The sequence below is a fragment of the Haliotis asinina genome, unplaced genomic scaffold, assembly GCF_037392515.1.
Source record: "Haliotis asinina isolate JCU_RB_2024 unplaced genomic scaffold, JCU_Hal_asi_v2 scaffold_27, whole genome shotgun sequence".
Classification (NCBI taxonomy): domain Eukaryota; kingdom Metazoa; phylum Mollusca; class Gastropoda; order Lepetellida; family Haliotidae; genus Haliotis; species Haliotis asinina.
The window spans coordinates 334,631-361,368 of NW_027133899.1; the positions used below are offsets into that span (position 1 = coordinate 334,631).

The 26,738-nt window shown below is 42.3% G+C and overlaps 1 protein-coding gene across 1 annotated transcript in view; it reads left to right on the forward strand.

Moving 5' to 3' along the window:
• Positions 1 to 26,738, forward strand: part of LOC137270043 (uncharacterized) — a 190,974-nt gene that overhangs the window by 110,419 nt on the left and 53,817 nt on the right. Inside the window, exons 10-12 of the mRNA XM_067803854.1 lie at positions 9,080 to 9,223; positions 9,372 to 9,533; positions 24,137 to 24,215. Of these exons, the coding sequence (XP_067659955.1) occupies positions 9,080 to 9,223; positions 9,372 to 9,533; positions 24,137 to 24,215 (385 nt within the window). The remainder of the gene's footprint in view (positions 1 to 9,079; positions 9,224 to 9,371; positions 9,534 to 24,136; positions 24,216 to 26,738) is intronic.

Below are 26,738 nucleotides of genomic sequence, written 5' to 3' on the forward strand. Positions count from 1 at the left end.
GATTCCTTTCATCGATGGTGTAACTGGCTGCATCACCATTCGTCGTGCTCATGACTTTGCTGTAGTCATTATATGTGAGCTTGTATTCGAACCTATCACCCAGCGCGACCTGGTAAAACGATGCAAGGTCGGTATGCAAAACTGGTTCCCGTTCGCTTCGGCAGTGGCTTGTTCAGATTCTGAGATCTTGTCAAGCTATACTTGCATGAAGCGGGGGCCGACTGGGGTTGATACTGGACACCTCGTTCCCACTGATTTTGATGGTGTTTTCTAAACGATGACATGAACAATGTTCCACACGAGTTTGTGTTTGTCGTTGTTGGGAGTCAGAATGATGGTAAACGCCAGTCGTACCGTCCCAGGGACAATAACGTCATTCTCACCTAAAGGTATGAGTTTAATATGATTGATATAATGGATGACATTCCGATGGACGATTTTGGTAGTGGGGTGCTCGATGAGGGGGTTTACAAGGAAGAAACTTCGTTGAGCAACTAGCTCTTAAAGCAGACAGTCAACGATTATTACGACGGTTTAAAATGTGCTAGGAATTTACGTTGATCCGCAGTACCAGGCTATTCCGAGTTTACAGTTGATAAGAAGGGCATACTTTGAGTGAAGGCTTGCCCGCAGGTCAAGTTCAACCTTTAAAGTTCACATGATCATCTCGCCATTCATTACCAGACAAAGCACAGACTGCACACCATCATATGGAATACCCAAACCTTTTGCAACCCAGCCGCATCAACCACGCTCTTCATGACTGTGAAGTTTACATTATCATTTTTAGAATAAAACACTCCAGGTTTGTACATTTTAAAGTTACTATATAATGGACATATGTACTTTCAGTATGTACGTTACACTTCCAGGAATAACTAGCGGTGAGACTGTTCAACTGCTGCACGCGATCGATAACACGTCCAGCGAACTTGAAGTTGCACTCTGCGATATCACCTTCCACTCACAATGGACTAACATCAATGACAGCAACAACAGGCTGTTTGTCAATGGCGTATGCAGCAACGTAACCAACGGTTACTACAGCATATGTTCTCTAAGTGACGAAGTTTTCAAACCAATGGGAGCCGAACTCAAAATGAACGATTCAAACGATGTACTTGTGTTAATCAACGGGACAAACACCCCAAAACTCATCATAGTGTTAGCAAAAATACTCGGGCTGCCGCCTGATGAAATAAAACCTACAACCACTGTCACAGGTTCGAAATTACCCAGCCTCATTCCGTACCACAAACTGTGCATTCATCTCGATCAGCTGAGCACGGCAGACAATGTTCAAGGTGGGCACTCTTCCACGCTGCTGAGAACCGTACCGGTGAAAATGGAGAAAAACCAGAACCGAGTCATTTAACTTGGGGTACCATCTCGGAGTTGGTGATATTAGTTTTAGATATAAAACATAATCCTGTAAATATGGGATCCGTCAGCATTCAGGCCCCGGAATGCGATTGAGAAACTGTGCCAACCTAGCGATCTCTGACCTTGGGGACACTCGTGGATTTGATGAAACGAGTAAAAGGTAAACTGTATGCCTTGCATGTGAAAAATAACATTTACAAATGGGTTGAACCCCCCCTACGTGGTCAGTAGCACAAGAGCAGTCAGCAACACTCTTACAACCTAGTCCACAGTGGTGAGGATGAATTGCTGATATCCACAGCCTTTTTGGCGGCAAGCTGTTTGACTTCGATGATGCTGATTGCACAGTCATCTCTTCAAACCAGCAGTATGCTCTCGTCTTCCCTGATGATGACAAATGAATTCTTTTGCCCTCTCAAATCATTTGGATCATCAACATCACGTTCATCTCTCCCTACGTGTTCACGGAAAACAAGGACTACTACCAAAACCAACCCGTGAACAATGGAATGTTGCTCTTGGCTTATGTCCCTACACAAAGATGCACCGAGATCCTCAGCACATTGTTGAGGAATATAATATTCCACACACTATCGAGAAAACCCGGGACACAAAACTTGAGTTTGCAGGTGTCTCAGAGTTCAGTGATTTAGCCGATATCCTGGAATATGTGCCCACGAATTCCATGATGGTCATCCAAGTCTACCTTGGTGAACCATCATTGCATGAAGTCGAAAGCGTGAAAGGTGGTCCAAGCAGCAACAATACCATGTTTGCTTCGTTTATGTGCGGATGAATGTTGATTCCCAGGGAGTCACTCTCAAAGACAAAATTTTCCTACCCAACAACATACGTTTCATGGGGTTGAAGTGTATGTACACAAAATTATCAGAAAAACATTGGTGGGCCAAATTTATAGAACCCGCATGGTTGATCAACATGACTCTCACTGCTGCGTATATCTCATTTGATAAAGATGGTTATGTCTCCAGAAGTAAGGATAACAGGATCATTCTCACATCTTTCATTCCCATTAATGGTAAGTTACAATTTATACAAATACCAGGTGACACTGGCAACATTTTAGCTCCAAATGACAATAGTTTAGTTTTAAGGACCAACTTACCAACAGGCTTTTGTGTTTATCAAACCAGACTCCACACTAATTATAGAAGTCTATCTTGGAGGCACTTTGTATAGTTCAGATGCTTTAAGTGGGTTGTCAATATACTTGGACAACAGACACAAATACAAATGTTGTATCATTGGTACTTTTACTTCAAATCTGTTGTGAAAATTGAGTGCAACAAGAAGCTGAGCACCCAAGCTGTTGTGTGAAGACAATGGAAGTCAATCAACACCCACTCTCCTACTCAAGGTCTCTGCAGTGGCATATTGGCTCTACTCGCCCTACTCTCCCCAGCTCTTTTGTTGACGATGTTCAGCATGCAGGTATACCACTCCGCTCAATCAGGAGGAAGAAAAGAAGTTGTAGGGGAGGAAGCGAAAAACAAAGGAAAATAAGAACAGTGTCTCTTTCATGTGAAAACCTGGTTAATGTTGACCAGGGATATGGTTAAACTAAACTGCACTGTGGAATACACTGTCATCTAGGAATAAGACTTTTGACATTTATGACATCATTGATGACAAACATGTCATTTTGTTTATCACAGAGTCTTGGCTAAAGGCTAGTGGTGACATGGCAGTCATGGCAGAGATGACCCCTCCCGGATACTCACTCCTACATGACCCCCGGACTAACTCCACTGGTGGAGGTATTGCAATCATCCACATGAACTCTGTTCAAGTCAATGTAACGAAGTCAGCAGACAACGTGTATGAATGTATGGATATTCTAATGTCATGTTCAGACATTAGCCTACGCACAGTGTGTATATAGACCTCCACCCTCTAAGTCTAATCGCATTCTTAAGGCAGATTTTCTGCAGGACTTCGCTCTTACTCTTGATAGACATTTACAGAAGACTTTCCTACTTCTTGGCGATTTCAATATCCACTATGAATGGATAAAGCAGACGTCAAGAAGTTTCTCAAACTTCTAGATAGTCACTCCTAGACCCAATATGTAGATACCATGACTCACAGAAATGGTCATGTTATTGACTGGGTCGTATCAAAAGGTCTTAGTGATCTCGTTACTGATGTAGCGGTCCAAGATGGACAATTTCAGATCACCCCTTTATAACATTCAAACTATCTTTAACAATACCACCGTCACAGCGTGTTGAAGTCAAGTGTAGGAATCTGGAGGCAATTGATCAAGACCATTTTAGGCATGACTTAGCCAATTCTGCACTTGTCCAGCATCCCCCAAATGATCTTGAGGATCTTATCGACGCTTATGATAAGACTGTTGCTGTGAAAAATATCAACCCTAAAAGATCATCTCCCTGGTACTCTGAGGTAGTGTGCCATGCAAAACTACATCGCCGTAAAGCAGAGCGTCAGTGGCGAAAGTCAAGGTTAGAAATATATAGGCAAATTTATAAGAAAGCTAGAAATGAAGTTTCACAAGTAATTTGGAATGCATAAGCGACTCACTGCTTGTCTGAGATTGTCAAACATTCAAACAATTCAAAATCTTTACATTGATTTGTTTCTTCTCTTATGGGGAAAGAAAAGAAAAGTGTCTTGCCTCCATACTCCTGTGAAATACACTTAGCTGATGATTTCAATGGATATTTTCTTTCTAAGATTGAGAAGATTCGTGTGGAATTGGAAATTGCAACTTCTGATCATAGTGTCGGGTGTGATGTCCCATCTTTCAGTGGTGCTCCTATCGATTCCTTCAAAGAGTTTTCTGAGAGTGAAGTGTCGTCTCTCATTAATGATTGTAACTCTACTACATACAAGCTGGATCTGCTACCTACAAAAGTGCTGCTCATGTACTCTGATATCCTTCTGCCTGTGATTACAAGGATTATGAACAAGAGTCTGTAACTGGATCTGTACCTACATGTTTCAAGAGAGCAGTAGTGAAGCCTCTTGTAAAGAAACAAGATCTAGATTCATCAACTCTCAGTAACTATGGGCCTGTATCTGGGCCTCTTATCTAAAGTTCTGAATCTCTGACAGAGTCCAATCTGTTTGTATTGGCGACTGCAGCTCGGAACCAGCGGTCTTGGTACGGTGTTCGCCAGGGATCAGTGCTTGGGCCAATCTTGTTTGGTCTGTATACTTCAAACCTAGGGAAGTATATCTCATCAACAGAAATGCTACATCACATGTACGCCAACAATACTCAGCTACTCAGAGTTTTCCATCCTGGGGATTCTGCCCAAGCTGTCAGTTCGCTTGAAGCTTGTGCTGATGGGGTCAAGTCATGGATGACCCAGAATAAACTCCAGCTAAATGATAGCAAGACTGAGGCACTTCTGCAAACATATTGCTGCTGATGTAGTCACGGTGAGAGTAGGGGACTCTAACATTCCTCTCTCTGAATGTGTAAGAAATCTTGGAGTTCTATTTGACAGCAATCTCTCTATGGACTATCATATAGGCAATCTGTGTAAAACTTGTTACTTCCACCTGAGGAATATTGGATCAGTCCGGGATTACCTCTTGACTGATATGGCCCATATGCTGGCTAGAACTCTTCTCCTGTCCAGACTGGACTATGCAAACAGTCTTTTTGGTCAGTTAACAAGACATCAGATAACAAAGTTGCAGCATGTGCAGAACACGGCTGGTCGCATTGTGACGAGAACAAAGAAAACGGCACATGTCACACCTGTACTTGTGTCACTACACTGGCTCCCCATTGAAGCTCGTGTCCAGTATGAAATCTTGATTCAAGCATATCAGTGCTGCCATCAGAGTGCACCAGAGTACCTGACAGAGTTAGCTGAGCAGTATGTCCCATTTCGTGCATTGAGATCAGCAGATCAGCTCCTTCTTTAAAGTGCCCAAAGTAAACCTAAAAAAGTTTGGATAGAGGTCATTTTCCTTTCTCGTCCCATCACTCTGGAACGATCTACCTTTTCAACTGAGGGTGTCTACATCATTGACTATCTTCAAACCCGCTTGAAGACATATGTCTTCAAAAGACTCTACAATGACAATACATTTGTACATATTCTGTAGTGCATAGAGCAGGCACTTAGTGCCTCGAGATTCTGCGCATTATAAGTTTACTTTATTATTATGTTTTACAGAGTAAGATTAAAATGCAGCAGAGAGGGTTTGGGTGATCCTGGCACAGTCAGGCTGGTCAAGCTCATCATCATCTCAGGGCCCTCGCCCCCTCTACACGCAACCCAGACAGCGAATGGGACTTCTCCCAGGAAACACTGCATAGTCGAACCCACCAAGAACTTTTCGGAGAATATGGAGGTTCCCCAACACTGCAGCCTTCTGCATTACCCAGATTGTCAGAAGGGCTGTGCTCCCGGTGGAGAACCCGGGCCCTCTCCTCATCTGCGCCAAGAGATCAGGAGGTACCAAACCAAGGGCACCGAGAACAAAGGGGAGCCTTACGACAGTGTACTTGGGATGCAAGCGAGACATTTCAAAGGCGAGGTCCGCATATTTATCATGCTTTTCCTGAATCTTGCCAATCACATTGCTGTCAAAAGGGACAGAAAATTCTATGATATAAATAATTTCATTGGCTTTATCAAAAAGGACAAGATCAGGTTTGTTGGCTGGAATTCGTCTCAGGCTGTATATTGGCCTATTCTAGAGAAGTTTAAAAGCATCATTTTCCAGGATGCCCTGGACATGTTCAGGGTCGTACCATTGATGGACCTCGTAGTCAAAGCCACAGGCATGGCAGAGACGATAGGAAAAGCAGCAAGCCATGCCATCATGTCTTTTAAGATAAGCTGTTTGTGCCAAGGAAGGGCATCCACTGACAAGATGTTGAACAGTCTCTGTAAAGTCATTTCATGTTCACATTTTGGTTAAGAATAACATTCTGGCGATTGCGAGTGGGAAGTGACTGGTCCTGAGCAGCAAAATGGAAGCCCTCAGTTTCACATTTGAGACCAGCCGACTTCATCCAGGCGAAGGTGTCGGTTGGATTGCTGTTCTGTTCCACACACTGCATGTAAACACGATGCAATGGCTTCTCAGACAGCTTCTCCACGAAGGACCAACACTGGGCAGATTTGGTGAAGGACTTTACCTGGTTTAGTCCCATCACTGTACCGTCCAGCAGTACATCGTCATCAACAAAATCAACTTCAAATTTCAAATTGTGTCCAACAACCTTGGCACGCTTAAAATAGCTGTGGAATTCCTTGCTTTCATCATGAGTCTTGACGTGCATCACCAGAGGATCATCCGATAAATAAATATGTGCAAAAGTACACAATAAAATTCTGTCATGAAGAGCTTCCACATTAATCAAACCCCGTCCTCCGAATTGATTGGCATATATAAACAATTAAGAGAGGAACGAGGGTGGTGTGCCCTGTTATCAGACATGATCCTTCTGGTCAGGCGGTCAAGACCCTGGATGTCTTGTTTTGTCCAATCAACTACTCCAAAGGAATAGGAGAGGACTGGCACAGCAAAGGTATTGGTGGCTTTGATCTTGTTTCGAGCATTTAACTCGGAGCTCCAGATTTTCTTTAAACGAAATTTATACTCGGCCGGAAGTTTATCTTGAATCTGGGCATTCTGGAGCTTGTCTCGAACTTGCACCGCAGGATAGGTGTAGGCCTGGGGCCCGTTCCACAAAACGCTCGTAGCGTAAGATCTCATAAGTTTCTCGTAGCCATTGTATCTCCTATACTGTAACACAGGAGCTATGGATACTACGAGAAAAGTTACGAGATCTTAGGCTTACGAGAGTTTCGTGAAACGGGCCCCTGATCTTCCACAAGATGCTCAATAACTCCTGCCCCTTGTAACTTGACTGATCCATCATTGGTTACCTTGCCACGTTTCAGATGAAGAGTATTACATTTGTTGAGTCCAGATGTCATGGCAGTATCATTAGAGAAGTACTCGACAAGGAGAACCTGTTCTTTCAAATTGGTCTCTCCCTTGGCAAGGAGCTCGATGTCATCCATGTAGAGGAGATGAGTAATTATTGTTATTATTATTATTGTACTACTTGGATTGGCACGCTTAGGAAGCCTTGATGGGGTCATTATTGTTACCCATAGTGGTGTTGGTTTCTCATTTTTGAATGTGTTCAAAAAGTCAAACATTATATGCCTTAGAAACATTGTTCAAATATTAACAAAAAAACAATTAAACTTATAAAATATATGTATTATACAAACACAGAATGGGACTGTACCCAGTAGTAGGTGAAGCATGTAAAACTATGGAAACTGTAGACGTGTTTTGTTTGAAACAGTTATGTGACATAAAACGGCAAAAAGAACAAAAGCGCAACATATGGGCAGCATTATGTAAGAAATACCACCGAGCCGTCAATTTTGTTGATGGGGTTGACACCGCCCTTATGGCAACCAGTTCGGGATTAATAGCAGTAGGTGCCAGATTGTTGACCACCATCATAACCGCACCTATAGTGCTGGGCATTGAAATAACAGCTGGTTTGTCAGTGTTTGTGGGGTTGGTGCAAATAAAATCTTAAAGCATTGAAACACAATGAAATTAGAATTCTAGCTGAACTAAAGTTAAACACAATAGACAACCATATTTCCACTGCACTCACCAATAACAAAGTCTGGGAGGAGGAGTTTCGTTTAGTAGTCTGTGAACTCACAAAGTATCACAGAATGAAACAAGAGACTTGAACCAAGTCTCGTACAAGCACTGGCATTAGCAAAGACGAGAAAAAAAGATACATAGAACAATGGATACAACAAACCCAACAAGCCTTCCTTACGAAAACCAAAGAAATCATAGGAGATTGAATTGTTTTGCTGAGATCAACACAATCTAGTCACCAGGAAGGCAAAACTTCAGGATATACCTGTTAAACCGAGTACATTACTATCGGTCCTCAGTGGCGCAATCATTTGTGCTTATTGTGTTCAGTTGTGCAGCTGTGCACTATAAGTTCATATCCCACCGTTGCCTTTTGTGAACCCTTGCAACTTTCATGAAGCAAGGGCGATTGTGACCCTTGCACATTTAGTGAAGTAAGGGATCATGATCACTTAATCGATTCAGATCATATCAGTTGGGTCTCTGAAAATGGCCTAGTTGAGTGGGGCACTGTCGTGGCGAGAGAAGGCACCAATGCAGTCCCAATTGGGAGAAATGTGCTTACCATATTTCTTAAATTCTTCATTGGGGTACAGTGGCTACAAACGGACCCTTGTCATAATCTTTTTAATCATTCTATCTTTCTGGCCAGTTGGGGTGCAAACAAAAAGTTGTCAGTGAAAGGGATAGGAGGGTAAAGGGGGCTACAAATTCTTTGTTTGATAGATAGCGACTTATATCAGACGTGGTCCAAAACCCCTGTTGTACTCACAGTGTAGTCACACTTGTAGGTTGATCATAGCATCTCCAGTCGCACAAAGTAACTTCAACACCAGACCCAGAAAGTAGTAAAACCTGCAGGTATCAGTGACATCCCCTGCAACACAAGATAATTTATACCTGATCCAGAAAGTAGTGCTATCAGTAGGTGTTCATGACACCCCATCATTAGAAGTTATTTGGTTATGAAAATATACTAGGAGACAGTCACTGTATGATGGATCCAGTTTCAGTGATGATATTCCCATTTTGCTGCCTACAGGTGACACAGTGACACTGGACACCCACAGTTCAAGTGGATGTATTGGCAGGATGACTCGGAAGAGACTAAACTCTACGACTAAACCATGTGCCATGTCCCTGGGAAAAGCAGACTTCTCTCTGAATCTTTCTCCTATACTCACAGGTTTGTCTTGTCATTAGTCAACTGTTTTATCCATCTTTTCAGCTGACATAACTGAATGAAGTGCTTGAGTAAACAATAAAACACTGTAGACTCTGAGGCAGTCTTTTTTTCTAGTGTTTTATCTCTGTTTCTTCATTCATGCCTACAGATGGAAGAAACACAAGTGGCACCACAACCAAGACAGTTACAGATTCTCTTTGCAAGTTCATTTGCCAACTTGACCATAAAAGACTAAATTCTACAACAAAGCCATGTGCTAAGTCTCTCGGGAAGGTGGACTTCTGTCAGGCTCTGTCTCCGATTGTCACAGGTTATGCTTCTTCATTATATAGTTCTCTGCCGTTAAGCTGAAGTGCTAACAATCGTATAACGTCATAATATGACACATGCCATCCTAGGAAAACCATTTGATTTTCAGTTTTTGTGTTCACTGATTTTATTTGTGCTTGTGTACAGATTTATTTTACTGACTTTCACTGCTTTTTTAAAACTGTTTTATACATTGAGTGGTTTGCACACTTAGCTTAAACATAGTTAACAATTTTTATAGTAGGTATATGCTTGTCAGAATATGGTTCACTGATGTTAAAAATCCAGTTGAGAGACAGACACCATTGTTTGCATGTCATGTTTTCGGTAGCAATGCTTAACATAAAATGAAGTGATATTTTGTACATTTGATGTGGCAGAGAGATAAATACGTTGTGTGTTTCTCCCTTGGGTAATACAGTCTGATGTATGCCTCTTTGTAGTGTCATACAAGCTGGTATTACCCTCGAGAGAAGTGTACAACTTATATTATGCTCTTCTTCACACAGACTCACTACATAGTTCCCTGTCACTCTAATGTGCCAAACACAGACATTACATTGTATCACTTCACTGTGCCACCACACAGATGCTACATTGTATCACTTCACTGTGAGACCACACAGATGCTACATTGTATCACTTCACTGTGACACCACACAGATGCTACATTGTATCATTTCCCTGTGAGACCACACAGACACCACATAGCATCACTTGACTGTAAGACCACACAGACACTACATTATATCACTTCACTGTGCCACCACACAGACACTACATTGTATCACTTCAGTGTGAGACTACAAAGATGCTACATTGTATCACTTCTTTGTGCCACCACACAGACACTACATTTTATCACTTGACTGTGCCACCACGCAGACACTACATTGTATCACTTCACTGTGAGACCAAACAGATGCTACATTGTATCACTTCACTGAGACCACACAGACACTACATTGTATCACTTCACTGAGGCCACACAGACACTACAATGTATCACTTCACTGTGAGACCACACAGACACTACACAGTATCATATCACTGTAAAGAATAATGCGGACCTGTCATTTGAACATGCAAATCTGAGTAGCGATGCAATGCAATTTACCATTAAGGGACCAAGAGTATGGAAAGTGATAAACTGGTGTGAAGGATGTCAGTGTGCACTCGCTCTACTGGAAAGGGTTCTGTTTGCTATTTTGCGATTCACGATTTGCATACACAACCTAATACAACACTAGAAGGCTTTTTTTTGTGTTTAACAATTAAAAAAAGAAAGTTATGGTTAATTTATAAAAATGAAATGGTTAATTTCTGTGTGTGAATATTTTACGGATAATACGTCCTCAAGTGAAATGAGATAACGTTATGTAAATTCCAAACAAGGTACTACTAAATAAAACAAACAAAACTTAGTAATTTGATTGGTCAGTGTTAGTTTATCTGCTATTTGCTACATTTAAGTCTTTGAATCTGCTACTTGTTATCAGTGTTGCCGTCATCATTATCAACACCAAGTTTGGTTACAAATTTTTCAATTTCGTCCTCTTGGGCAGTTTCTCGATGCCAGTAACAATCCTCAGTTTACATCACATGTCTGCAACCATCATTCTTTCTGGCCAATAGATGCCTGCAGCCATCATTCTTTCTGGCCAGTAGATGACAATCATTTTTTGCCAGCCCTCTATACAGAAGCCATTTTGAAATCTAAATTCTGGGACACAATCCAAATTTTCAAATTTGCCCTATTTAATTCGACATGATATACAGGGCCGCATGGACGTGATTTCACATTGCAAGCCATTCAGCCTTTACCATTGAATGTGTAAAAGGTGTATCATGCCTTTGTAGCCATGATTTGATTTCACCTTTCCGATTGGCAGTTGTTGGAGCTTTTTTCAGTTTGTTTGCTGTGGTAAGGGGCATTGTCCATTATTACTACTGAGTTTTGTAGCAGATTAGGAAAAAGTTTTTCTTGCAACCTCTTACAGAAATTGTTGAAATTTAGTTTGTCATGGTAATTGCCACTCTCTTTGGGGGGCTTTAAATTTCAAAGGAGCATTAGGAATGGACCCCTAATATGTACCAGCACGGACTATAATTAATCTAGGACCTATCCCTGATGGTAACTGAATGCCGTTAACTGCTCACTCCTCATCAGTTTGCCAACATTTTGATATCGTGTGATGGCTGTGCACCCATGTTTTGTCAGTGTACATTATTGTTCGGTTTTCTTTACGGAACTGGCAAATCATTCTGAGATATCTCAAGCGCCATGCAACAATGTCTTTTTGCTCCATTAGGACCTGTCTCTCTGAACAAGTTTTCCTCCATTTGAAGCCAATTTTTCTTAAACGTTTACTCCTTATTTCTTTACTCACTGTATATCCCAAATCATCGGTAGCCATTCTCATGATGGTTGTCAGTGTTGGCATTGTCTTGGTTACTGTGTAGCAGTGTTGAATATATGTTGAATATAATGGCGAAATGCACATTTGCAACATGTCATCCACAAGTCGCGGTGGTGGAGCGGGTTAGGTGGCTCACTTTGTGTGCTGGCGATTAGGTGCCTGACTCTGAGGGTGCGGGTTCACATCCCAGATGGGACTCAACCAAAAAAGTACTAGAATTTGTACTTTACTGAGAAAGTGAAGTCCCAAATTTTTAAACTTATCCTAACTCACAATTTGCACTTCTCTCTCTTGCTTCGACGCTGAGTGGAACGAATTAGAACTTTCCTGTAGGCCTCTCTTGTCCATATGCCCATGTTCCCCAGGCTGCTCTCCTTACAGGACGGGTCCCTTAGCCCATGCAGAGCATGCAGAATGCTCCCCTATCTACCCACGTGACTAACTCAGAGAGATCATTCTTCTGCTTGTCGTATGACAGAGTGGACGTATCATAGTTCTTGTATAGAGTTTGAGTTGTTTTGTATTATGAGGAATACAGATCCTCCAAACAAGAAGCGTAAGTTTTGTGCTCAGTGTAAAACTATTTTTTCGACTTTGGACCCACACATATTGTGTGTTGATTGTGTGGGTCAATGTTCTTGGGAAAAATGTTGTGAGAAGTGTGAAGGTTTATCAAATGAAGATATCAAGGTTATAAGCAGGTTTGTGCTCGTAGGATTGCAGATAGAGCTAGGAATGCATCTGTTGACCAAGGTCGCACTCATACCAAGAAACCACGCCTGGATCGTCCTACCCTCACAGCTCGTCATTTGAAATCCCCGCTCTCCGGGGGGGGATTTTTTTGATGCTTCTTCAGATTCTTACCTTTCGGAAGATGTTCAGAAGCTTTTGGGGATGCATTCTTCAACTGGCTCAACGTCTCAGGCCGGCTCTAGGGTAGATGTTATGGATAAACCTTTAGTATCTACTGTCTCTCCCGATCTGCAGTCTACTCTCTTGGTTTCTAGGGCCTCTGGTTCGTCTCAAAACGTGACAACAGTCACTTCGGGTCACCGATCTGCATCACCTGCATTACCAAATATTCCGTTTCTCCAAGTCATTCAAGGCAATCACGTTTGATTCATCGATCTGTTTCGTTGGAATGTTCAAGTTCTTGTCAGTCAAGATCGCTTGACAGGTTTGTCTCGAATCCATCTCATAGATCGACTGAGGGGTCATGTTCACCCCAGCAGAGTGGCGCTGGCTGTCAGTCTGTCTTTATTGTTCATACCAAAACATGTATTGATTCAAATGGTGGTATCGGCACTTCCTCCAGTTTGGATTCACGTCGCCGAACTGATTCACCAGGCCGAATCAATTCACCAGATCGAATCAGTTCACATGGCTGAATCAATTCACCAGATAGAATCAATTCACATGGCTGTTTCAATTCACCATGTACAGGTTTGCATGAACGAGTTGGTTCACCTTTCCGTGATGTTTCATATCGCCAAACTAGTTCAGTACACCATTCGGCTTCACTTAATCATACTGAGGCAGTTTCTCGAACCACGGCTTCTAGACAAAGGGAGTCATGGGATCGAATTGGTACACGAACTGGTTTGCCGCATTAATTTGATTCGTTTGCTCATCCCGATTCATGCCACTTATGTGATTCGCATCAGTGTTCTGGGATTGTTTCCCGGACTGGATCACTTCAGCGTTCAGGTTCACCTGCTCGCTCAAGGTCATCCTATCGGGATGGTCAGGCTCTACTAATCGATCCAGATCGCCAGATCGAGTTAAGTCATCCCATCCTTCTGTCTCCCCAACTAGTCAACATGCTATGGTTTGTTTGATTTCACCAGTTCGTTCCCCATCCAGATGCCGGTATAATTCCAGGGACCGTCGCTCTCCTTCACATCAAACTGATTCGAATCATATTGCTGGGGCAACAATTCTACCTGAATCATGGAACCCTAATCAGGATTCCTCTCAAGGGCCAGATTTAAATACAGTGCTTCGGGCTATTACAGTAGCTTGGAATCAATGTCAACCTTTAGTTCAGTTCCAGTTGCATCAACTAGTAACCTGTCTTCCACTGGTGTGTCTCATCAACCCTCTTCCTGCTCTCCAAATAATTCGGATATTTCCACCCCAGAGGGTAGTTTCGATTTAGTAGAACCTTCACATGTACTTGCCTGGATTGTTGAAAAGCTTCAACTGTCGGTGAGCAGATCTCCGGATAACCTTAATGTTTCTTATGCTCTGAAGAATAGAGACCTATTGACCATTACCTTGCCACCACGAACGTGCATTCTACAAATGAAAAGTTCATTAGATGATGCGTTTAAGAAATTGAAACGTGTGAAAGATGGTTTGTCTTCACCCAAGTTCACCATTGCTCACGGCCATGGGTTTTCTGTGTTGGCTTCGTCTCCATCAGTTGACAAGGATATTTCTACCCTATGTGGCAAACGCGCTGCTTCACCTTTCTTTGTGGAAGATAGGGAATTGGATGTGACTATTTGTTGCACACTACCCTTTATCAATTGTGCTATTTTGGCAGTGGATGCCGTTGCTGTAGCTGTTGACCACGCATATACTGACCAAGATGCTTATATCAGGGGATGCATGGCATTGGTCTTAGACCAGTTTCAGGTCATTCTAGACCAATTATCCCATTTTTTCCCCATGGGATGAACGCTTCACAGCTGAATTGTTTAGACAGCCTTTTTCCTCAGATATGCTTTTTGGTGGTAACATTGGCGAAGTTTCAAACAAGGTGCATCATGACATTCATTTTCAGGTCTCTGTTGAATTACTGAAAAAGCAGAAATTTCAGCTGCAAAGTTCATTGAAACAATGCAGAACGCCTTGTTTCTCTCCAACAAACCCAGATTTGAAAGACTGCTTTTGTGCCAGTTTACCCAAACATGGAGGAGGAGTAGAAAACCTTCCCGGGGTGGCGCCTCTCCTCGTCCCTCCAAGACAGGTCACGACACTGGAAGTGGCACCTCTAAGCAGTGACTCACAGAGATTGCTGCCCAACTTGGTACTGCCGTCCCCAATCTTCCCGATCTTCGACTCACCGGTGGGCGGAAGATTAGGAAAGTTTGCACCCAACTGGGAGATTCTCAGAGATCCATATGTTTCGGCGATTCTCATTCATGGATATCAGATGCCGCTTGTCGGGAATCCCCCTCTCACAGTCACTCCTCTTCAATGCACTTATCCTCTGGATCAAAATTTGCTCCTTCAGGTCACCATGGAGACACTTCTGGACAAGCATACTGTAGAACAGCTCGACCTGTTCATGGTTACTCCAGGGTTCTACTCCCCAATATTTGTGGTGCCAAAAAAGAATTCAAACAAACTTCGTTTGATATTCAACATGAAACAGTTCAATGCCCGGTTTCTGTCACCACCACTCCACTTTTGGATGGTGTCAGTCAACCTGCTACGCACCATTTTGAAGAAAGGGGACTATCTGATTTCCCTCGACTTGCAAGATGCCTATTTTCACATACCAATACAACCAGATCACCGGAACTATCTTCGGTTCATGTTCAAGGGCGTTATTACCAGTTGATGGTACTACCATTTGGAATATCTACGGCCCCATGGCTTTTTACTCGGGTAACCAAACCGATAACAAGCTACCTACATTGTCTGGGAATCACTTTCAAGAGCTACATCGACGACTGTGTTCAAGCTCAGCAGGATCCAGTTGTCCTTCATCTCCACAGGCAGTTCACCATCAAGTTGCTAACGCAATTAGGGTGGCTCCTGAATTACGAAAAGTCAGAATTAATACCGACTCATTTGTACCTCAGGACAAATGGGACAAGATTCGGCACATTCTACCCCTAGCATTGAATTCACCCAGAACCCTCCGCCAATGGCTAGAGTTACTGGGGTTGTTAACATCGACACAAGCACTGGCTTAAGGGGCCAACTACAACTTCGCCCTCTCAAAATGTTTTTGTGCCCATACATCCGGAACGACAACCCCAGGGAGATGATTCGTCTTCCAGAGCAGCTACGGCCAGTTCTTTGTAGGTGGCTCTATGGTGCCATTCACACCGACTCTTCACCTGTTCGTCGACGCATCCCTCGAGGGTTGGGGTGCCCACTTTCTCCATCAAGTGGCCGGGCAGTGGTCATCCGCAGAAGAGACCCTTCACATCAACGAGTTGGAATTCAGTGCTGTCATTCTAGCCATTCAACATTGGGCAGCAGAACTCCAGTCGTCCCATCTACTGATTCAATCGGACAATTCAACAGTGGTATGGTACATCAACCATCAAGGCTCGACAGGGTCAGCAGCTCTGCTTCAGTGGACGTTTCGGTTACCACCTAATCAATTCTCTTCACATTGTGTCAAGAGCCTGACACATTCACGCGCTAATCGCCCGCAACGACTTACTTCGTCATCCTCATTCAGATGTGTACCACGAGTCACCACAGACCCTGGATCTGCACGTATGGCGCATTTACAGAAATCTCTGAGAGCCAAGGGTTACTCTCACAGAGTAGCTGCAGCTATAACTTCTGCACACAGGACTTCAACTCAATCATTGTATGACAATAAATGGAAGAAATTTGAACATTATTGAGGTATTAGGGGAATTATTTTTTCCACCACTGCATCATCTCAAGTCGTTGCAGAATTTCTACAGCATTTACAAACTACGAGGAAGCTTAAAGGTACTACATTGTCAACCTATTTGGCTGCCATTAATTCAGTTCTTGCCACAACTACTGGAACAAAGGTGTCTACTACTCCCGAGCTCCAGCCTCTGCTTCGTGTTTAGACTTGCTTACCAGTCCAGGAAGTTCAGACTTGTCAGTTGTCCTCTGTCATTTAGTGTCCACTGACTATGAACCACTACATGATAAGGAGTTTGAACAGATAACGTTCCAAACTTTCTTTTTAGTAGCATTGGCTACTGTGGCTCGTATTTCAGAGTTACATGCACTTGATGTGAATCGTGTGCAATTTGAACGAAAACAGCATGGCAGAGTATTTCTGGGATTGCGTTGGGACTTTGTCGCAAAAAAACAGTTATCAGGACAACCAGATAGACTTTTTACTATCCCTCCTTTATCGACGATTTGTCGACGTACATCATGGAGGGTTGCTTTTGGCATTCTGATACAGTGTTTTCTTCGCATTGTCTGAGGGATTTGTCGGTCACTGATGTCCAAGGTCTTCACCAGTTCGGACCCCGTGTCTTGGCCCAGCAGCTGTCATCGGCATCAACACATGAGGAAGAGTGCGTTTATGCTTTCTTTCTCGTGTACATACTGAATAAAATTTGTCCAGTTTTGTTCTGGATTCTTTTGGGAATTGAACTCTTTACTCAGTTTATTGGATGATTGCTATTAGTGTCTATACAGATCTACAGTAGTTAGATCCTGTTTTTGCGATGTAGAAGAGTTCAACAATCTTGCTTGCTGACCTCTACTGCTCCTAGCAATCGCGTCAGTGTAGTGAGTCCTTCCCGATTTCCTTTACGGATTTCGTAGCGTTCATAGCTCCTAAGTTCCTTAGCACACCTTTGTGGTCTTACTGTGGTAAGTAGTGGAAGCCATGTGGTGTTGTTTTGGTACTGAACGTTAAACTTGTGAGCTTTGCGATTCAGTTTCCTTTTCCCCTCTTTGTGATAGGGCCTGGGGGGCTGTCTCGAAGCAGGTACGGGCCCGATTACTAGTCATAAGACTTTAATTACGGGGGTACTCTGATAAATCGCGATGAAGTGAGATGACTCGCCTAGTTGCGTCTCCTTGCATATGCGATGGTTGCGGCCGAACACCACATTGCTCAGGAGTACCCACTCTTTGGGAGCGATGGCACCTAGTAAGCCAAGGGGTTCAGGAGAACCCACCACTAGTATAGGTTCAATGCTAGTTGGATGTGACCTCCCTTGTTCATTGCTACCTACGGTTTTCATTAGCCTATACAGTATACTGTCAGTGCTTTGAGACATAGGGTAATCTGCTACCCTTCGTCCAACCATGGGATAAGTGCAAATCGTGAGATAGGATAAGTTTAAAAATTTGTAAATTTTAACTATAAATTGTATATTTATATACTTATCATATCTCATGCGATGTATGCCCACCCAGCCTCCACACTGCACAGATTTAGACGTGGGCTCCAAGAAAGAATGATCTCTCTGAGGCAGTCACGTGGATAGATAGGGGAGCATTCTACATGCTCAGCATGGACTAAGGGACCCGTCCTGTAAGGAGAGTAGCCTGGGGAACACGGGCATATGGACAAGAGAGGCCTTCAGGAAAATTTCAATTCATTCCACTCAGCGTCGAAGCAAGAGAGAGTGAACTTACTGGTACTCATCGCGGGAACACATTTACCTTTATCATTTATTTTCTGCAAGGTGTGTATTTGCTGTCAGAAATAGTATACATGAACGAGGGGATGCCTATAAGTTTTGAGCCTTGCATAGAAAAACACAAAATATTGGTATAAACCACATTTATTTTTCAAGATAGTCCCCTTGTGAGTCAAGACACTTGTTCCATCTCTTCTGCCAGGCGCTGATGCCATCTCTGTAGAAAGCGCCATTTTGGTCCTCAAACCAAGCCTCAGTAGCAGCAATAAGCTCATTTTCATCCTGAAATCTACGACCATGCACATGTTTCTTGAGATTTGGGAACAGATGGTAATCACTTGGTGCCAGGTCTGGAGAGTAGGGGGGATGCGGCAAGATTTCGTACTTGCATTCCTGGACAGCAGCGGCTGCAACGCGAGAGGTGTGTACTGGAGCACTGTCTTGATGTAGAAGAATACCACATCTGATCTTGCTCCGGCGCTTCTCCTTGATTGACTGTTTCACTTGCCTCAACAAGTTAGCGTAATATTCCGAATGCATTGTTATTCCTTTTGGTAAGTAATCTATGTGGATGACGCCTTTGCTATCCAAGAAGACTGTCGTCATTACCTTCTGCACTGATCTGGAGGCTTTGAACTTTTTGGTCCTGGGAGAAGTGGATTCTTGTTTGCTCTCAGGATCATAGTGGTGGATCCAGGTTTCATCACAGGTTACTAGCCTAAAGTGAAAATCTTCTGGATTCTTGTTGTATCTGGTTTGCATGGAGTTGCTTATGGTGACCCTTGTTTGCTTCATTTCATCTGTAAGCATTCTTGGCACCCATCTTGTGCACACCTTAGACATGACGAGATGTTCATGAAGAATTGTCTCGTGTGAAATGCCTGTGGTCTCCTCTAACTTGTGGAGTGTGATTCGCCGATTTTCCAGCACAAGTCTATGCACTCTGTCAATGTTTTCCTGACTAGTGCTTGTTGTTGGGTGACCTGGACGGGGGTCATCTTCAAGACTCTCTCTACCATGCTTTAATTCATTGACACATCGTTTGATGGTAGCAGATGAAGGGGAAGACTTCCCATAAACTGCTGAAAGCCTTTCTTCAATGTTTTTCGCCGAGTTTCCTTCAAGAACTAAAAACTTAATTACTGCTCTATACTCAATTTTATTCATTTTCACTACCATGAGGAGGGTCTCTTTCTGTCAATGTGAGCTGTTCAATAACTTCTGAGAGTAGGATACCAAAACTTATATAGCATATCAGCTACACCCCAAGGTTCAATGTCGTACCATAGGCTGTGACACCTGGGTATGAAAAATGCTCAAGGCTCAAAACTTATTGACATCCCCTCGTACTAAATGACATTGTAGGAAATCTCATGTGTTTGTGAATCAATGACTTGACCCAGTTCACCCAATTTAGAATGCGACATGATAAGTTTAAAAAACTGCAGAGTTTACTACTCTTTTCATAGTCCACTTTTCCAGATACTTGTACACAAATGCTCAAGCAGAAACACAGCGCTTCCGAAACATTGCATAGAAAGTGATTTCTGCAAGAATGCACAAAGGGTTCAAATCTGTTTCTCCTTTGAGTAGGTATTTGATCAGTTCACCGCATGCTCCCCTGTCTCTTATCACAAATGCGTCTTTCGTACACCTCATTCTAATGTGGGTTGGACAGTACATCACATCAGTGTGCAACAGTGTGACCAGTAGTGTCTGATGTGTACATCCAGTGTTTTATTTTTCTGATACCTCCCTCTAAAAGGAGGTCATATCAACGTGTATATGCATTCTGTAAGAAAGAAAGTACTGTAATCTCTACTTTATTCAGAGCCTTAGCACTGCAGGCAGGGCTAGGCTGTACGGAAAATAGTATGGTGCAGAGACTGTGAGACAGACTAATGTTTCTAATGTCCATAATGTAAAATTTCCATTTTCATCTTTATATTTTGACATGCTTTTATATTTTTAGGGTGTTTCCATTGTCACATGTTTCCATAATTTTCCTTATCCTGACTCATGCTTATTATGCTTAGCTTCTTCTTCTATGCTAGTAATAGCTGAACACTTGAATCCCTGGTAGTTCCCTTGAAGAGGATGACACCCATCAGTTGCCTTCCTTGAACCCTTTTCCTGCCAAAACAGTCTCACTTCCATCACCAAAGTGGATGGTTGGGTGAGCATTGGGGAACCATATACTTTTTAGTATATTGATAGTTTATCCAAATTAAGCTGTGTATGGTTTTTGTCTATAATTACCTTTCATCTTATGTCAAAATTTTGACAACTTATCCATATTCCGTGATATTTATTCATCATGATATAGTTTGTTCGTCTTTTATGAAATCTTGCAGTGACTGCAGGTACCAGCTGTCAGTGTCTGATCCTGACCCCCAATGCCTGTCATGTATTAATCTGTGTTCTTCCAGTCTATGTTTCAGGTACTGTATTAATTTATCAGATTTGCAGTTTAATCATTATTTTTGTTATATCTATAGACGTATGATGGACAGGGTCAGGAAGTCATCTTGAGTCACTGGTTATAAATCTGGAGATAATACCGGGAACTGTATGTTGTTAACTACTGAAATTCATAACTCAGCTGATTTGCCAAGTACCTCACGTGGGCAGTCATCTGTTGCTGGTCAGGACTTTGTCATGTCTAAGAAGAGATCTGCCATCGGAAAGTAAAAGGGGATGTCCACATCATTTGTGGTTCAGATGAAATCGTCTTCATCTAGGGCCTTGTTGAAGTCTACTCATTATAGTGAAACAGTGCATTAGAGATCGTCCATCGAAGACATTGTGCCTCCTGACGAAGCAGATGTATCTCCTCACCCTCTGATACTAGTAAGATATACTAGAAGGTCGACGCAGTCCTCCTCCATGGCAAGATGATCATCCACTGCAACCATAACAGCTGTTCAGCTGTTTGAAGTCCTGCGACCAGCAATGTGGACAGAAACAACACTAGTGTAGCCTCATTGCAGATGCAAGAAGACACCGAGACGCCACTGTGTTCTCGAACACTTCGTCTGCACGACATCAGTTCCAGCCTACAACTTAGAGCTTCCACTCAGGCGACTTCATGAAGCAGTTTACAATGAAGATAATGGCAATGATGGGGCATCGCTTTGTTGAAGGAGGAGCTGCACGTCAGAACCATACAATGGCAGATGGCGTTCAGGTATGGGTCTTTGAGAACCAATTCTTGAGAGATTTCCATCCTTGTCCCAGTGGTCTACAGCTTAAGATGACAATTGCGAATGCTCACGTTAGAGAGGATCTTCACATTTGGAAGATTCATGGAGTAGAGGAAGAAGGTTCCATAAACATCCCTGACACAACAGATGACTATGAAGTCACGTCAGCGACCCTGAATGTCTGAGAACATCAAGTGGAGAAAGAAGAAGGGAATCCTCTTCAAGATCCAGTCAACCATATCAGAATCCAACTGTTCCCACAGACATAGATCAGTGTCATCATGGGAAGGACGTTCGAAGAAGGAAGAATGTTTAGTAAAAGGAAGGTTCATGAAAAGAAGGAACTGTCTGAGGGTATTTATACAGAGGAAGATTGTGATTACGTCATATTAATAATAAGAAGAAAATTTCTAAAGCACTAACATCCACGCTGGGGACATGCTCATACCACATACAGACAGTTCATGCTGCAGTATTCTGATTTCTCTGAAGTCAATAAATGAGTTCCTGTGAGATATGGAGCTGAATGATCAATGCGGGAAAGTATGAGAGATCGAACAAATACTGCTGTAGAATACTCAGTCAGAAGATGCAGATATTGCCAATGGTTTGGATGTGGTAGTAACAAGATTTACATAACTTCTCCATTGACAGATCACTTTTAAAGGAGACCAAGATCTTTAGCTATTGGTGAGAGGGGAATGGGTGTGTCACCAATGTGAAGAGAACAGTGTTGATCTTTGATAGGTGGGAGGGTGAGCCGACTCACGTCACCTCTGTCTTGTCCTCATTTAGCTTGAGGACATTGGTGTTCATCCAAACCTTGACAGATGCACAGAAAAGCAAGATCTTCAGTTCCTGGCAATAAGATTTGTCACAACACAGAATCGTATTGTGGTCCCTGGACAAAAGGATTGACCACACAAATTGTTTGGCATGGTTTGTTCATTGTACAATTTGATTTAGTGGTTGCATTTTTATATCACAACTAATACAATTCCTGCTGACCATGATTCCAGAAGGTTTGTTCATTGTACTGTTAACCAGGCAGTTTATGACGTTGCAGTTTGTGTAGACACCACCTAACCTAGCGGAATATTCAAGCATGCAAAAAGCATGAGTTTGAGCCACATGGTTTTTCAAAGTTAAATTATAGTTTAGTGGTTGCATTTTTATATCACAACTAATACAATTCCTGCTGACCATGATTCCAGAAGGTTTGTTCATTGTACTGTTAACCAGACAGTTTATGACGTTGCAGTTTGTGTAGACACCACCTAACCTAGCGGAATATTCAAGCATGCAAAAAGCATGAGTTTGAGCCACATGGTTTTTCAAAGTTAAATTATAGTTAGTTTTGATATGTTGATTAGGCATGCCTTGAGACTGTCATTTAATGTTAGTGTCATTTGGGAATTAGATTGTTTGACGGAGGTTTAGTGTAATAGAAAGTTACACCTTGTGTAAACGTATTAAAAGGCAAACTAAAACAAATATTAGAGTTTGATTTAGTGGTTGCATTTTTATATCACAACTAATACAATTCCTGCTGACCATGATTCCAGAAGGAACCACTACTACTACAAACATGGCAGTGTCTCCTCAATCTACTCACCTTAGTGCAGTATGTGACTCGCAGAAGAAGACTACAATTATGCCTGCTGCAGTGATTCCTGGCATGACCTCTGATCTCTGTACCTCAGAGACATCACCACTGAAGATGTCTCCAGCATTTGGTGCACTTGTTGTAGTACACCAACTAACAGTTCCACAAAGGCACTGAGTTGGAAATCTCACCCTTTATCACTTGTTAATAACCTTCACTCTGGAGAGTTTGGGCTGGGAGACCATGTGCACCATCTAGACCACACAAGAATGAGTGATGAAGATCGGTACTGGTAATGGTGTTACCAGTATGCTGAAGGTTGCAACTCACTTACAGTAATAATCTTTTCATAATCTATGGGATCTTTATAGGTAACTAGTAAGAAGAAGATACTAGTATATCTAAAGCCACATGAATCTAAATGATCCACATATCTTAGAGAAGATATGACAAGATGTGGTCCCCCTAGTTGACAGCGGAAACTGGAAGAGCAGGACCCAGGAAAAGGCGTTATGCAGTTCCCATTGTGGTGGTGGTGGTGTAGGGATACAGGACGTATCTGAACACTGCTGACGAATCCTTAACGTGGTCTGACCAACCACCAATTCCGTTTAATTCTCAGAATAAGCATGAGTCAAAATAAAAATGATGAAAATGAAAAATGTGTAGTTTTTAAAGTAATATTGATAATTATACCTATCCAGACTCGTCATGCAGGTGTCAAGCCCACGCAACCTCCCTACAGGAAGTGCAAGGGCTTATGCATGAGAGAGTGACAAGCATAGCAAGTCACATGACTGTCTTGGTGGGAAAAGAGGTCAAGGGAGGCAACTCGTGGTTGAGTGAACTTTTACGTCCTCTTCAAGGGAACTACAAGGAATCAAGTGTTCCACTGTCATTTGCACAGAAGAAGAAACTAAGCACAATAAGTGTGAGTCAGGATAAGTAGAAAATGTCTATTTTACTTAATAAATTACACTTTTACATGTTTCCATTTTTTAATGTTTTCATATGTTGGTGCTTTTCTGTTTCCCCAGCAGAGGCAACTGAGAGGAGAAAGTTAGCAGAGACAACCCCAGAGAAACAGTGGGAATGTAATTCTCCAAACAAGGAAAAGTTGGTGATCAGATTTTAAATAGAAGCTACACTAACAAGTTACTCAGAGACTGTTAAACAGTTTGCATTTGCATCAACATGTACATGAGCTCACACAGAAATAAACATAACTTTTACTTACTTTATGTTCAGATGAGGGTAACTGATTTAAATGAGTGAATGTTATCAGTTCCTTGTAGGGCTATGATGGGTTGAAAGTTTGTAGTTGTGCAGCATTATCCAGACACCTGTTCTGAGAGTTAATTCCTACTTACATGACATTCACAGCATCTGATGCTCCAAAAAGTTACATTTGGTCATAGTTTGATCGGAAAACTGAGAAATCTAAAAACTTGAAAACCAAATCCAACTTGTGCTTTGCAGAACTGAGCTTTAGAGATTGTGGTATGACCACAGTGAGGACACACCACATATGAATGTTTAATACCATGACAATCCCAAAACACATGAAAGTGTAACATGCATGTTCTCTTACAACACTTTACTCACAGTAAGTGCTTTTCTCTCTTACTTTTCCCAACCATGGAATGGAAACGTGCAGATTTGAACAAAATCTTCTCTCTCATCTGATACCTTCCCACCTTTCCCATCAGTAGTATAGGGAACAAGGGTACACAATCAAGTCCGACAAAAGCCGCCAGAATTAAGCCTGTCATAAGCCTCTATCCTTTATCTTGCTATGTTTTGTGTGTATCAGGTATTATATTGTTAGAATTAAAATCGAATATTGATATATTATAAGATGAAGTGTGATGAACTGCTCAAACAAATGTTGGTTCCGGATGAACAAAATGACGACAAGCAAGAGAGACTCGTAGTGCCTGCAGTCGGCGGCAAGGCCGAACAATACCTTGGTGATAATATCACTTCTGATAAAATTCATAAAATGCCTGCCGAAGAAATTGATAAGCTGTATGCAAGATAGGAGTCACGGCTTGGGGCCAAGATGACAAAGACTATAGGACCAGCGATGACCCAGATCTACACTAGTATAGTGTCGTACCTGCTCCCCATTCCCCTGGAATGCCAACTTTATCTCTTGAGAGACCTTGAGAAAGACCTGTTTATTGAACATGCCTTTAGCTCTGTCAGCTGCGGGCTGTACCACAAATATGGCATCTTTTTAGTGACAGCAGGGATTATCATTGTCGAGTTAATGAGGTAAAAAATAACAGTAATAGTATACAAGATAGATGAGGAAGTGATTCCAACCCCAGAGGAGGAGGAAACCCCAACACAAGTTATAAAGAAGAACCCTAAGAGGTTCGCAGCTGGTAGGAAAGGTGGCTTAGCCAAGCGCAATAAGAGTAACTACACTCTGTGGGTAGCTGTAGGCGCAACTGCTGCTGCTACTGCTCTCATTATTTTTGCAATACAAACCATCTTCAAAGCTAACCTACAACCTCAACCCTCATATTATGCTATAATTAAAATTATATTTTGTATGTTATATACATAATGTCTGAGGGGAAAACGTGTGTTGATGACATACCATGCTACCATGGTCGCTGGCCTAGCCATAGGATATGCTCGGCAGACTTAGATGGTTCTCACACAATTGATTATCAAGATCGACTTTGACGTGCAGGATATGGTATGCTCATTATGAACCAGGGTATGGCGATGGACACCAAGGACTTTCTCATAAAACAAGGTATTGTACCTGAAAATATTTTGAAGTAACTATAGGTGTATATAGGATGGCTACAATAACTATGATGGTCTGTGGGGCTTTAGTGAATGCCCTAGTATTTTCCGCGAGCATACTTTCAAAGAAACATATGCATAGACTCGATTTCATTAACAAACAACTCAAGCATGAGAACTATGCTCTTCGAACATTCAAGGATGTTGATGATGCAAAGTTGATGGTGCAAGAATACTACCTGCTGACTGGTAAACAGCTCAAACCCCTCGCTGAACCTCCCACACTCTCTCAGTTTTGGGCGCCCTTCCCTGGGCAAAAGGACCGCGAACTGGTCTTCGTTGTGCTTTCCATAGCAGTGACTGTGTTAATTGCAAAACGGTTAAATTAGGTACGCTTATGGGTATACCAAAGATGAGACCCGCACAGTATTGTTGTCAATTTGTACTTATGGGGAAAACCGAGACCTGTAGCAGGAAATGCAGGACTGAGAGGCTCTGCTATGTACACAGTCCTATTAGAGATTGTCTGCAGTTTGGTATAATAATGACTAATAACCGTGTGGAACTCCATCTCCATGCATGCGCTCTGGGGTTTTTTGATGCCTCAACAATGTGGGACCTCTTGCATGTTGAATGGCTGTACGAACTCACTGTGAAGGAACTCCATCTGCTACCGAAAAGTATGAGGTTTGTATGTTATTCCTGCTTGAGTAAAGCCGAGATCATCGAACTGTTGTGTGAACACTATGAAGCCAATCTAGAGTTTGTACCAGTTGAACATGTGGCAAAGTGAGTGGATGAGAGATAACATTACGGAACTTATACCTCCTTTTATAAGCAAACAAATGTTAACACCTGAGTACTGGTTGATAGGTG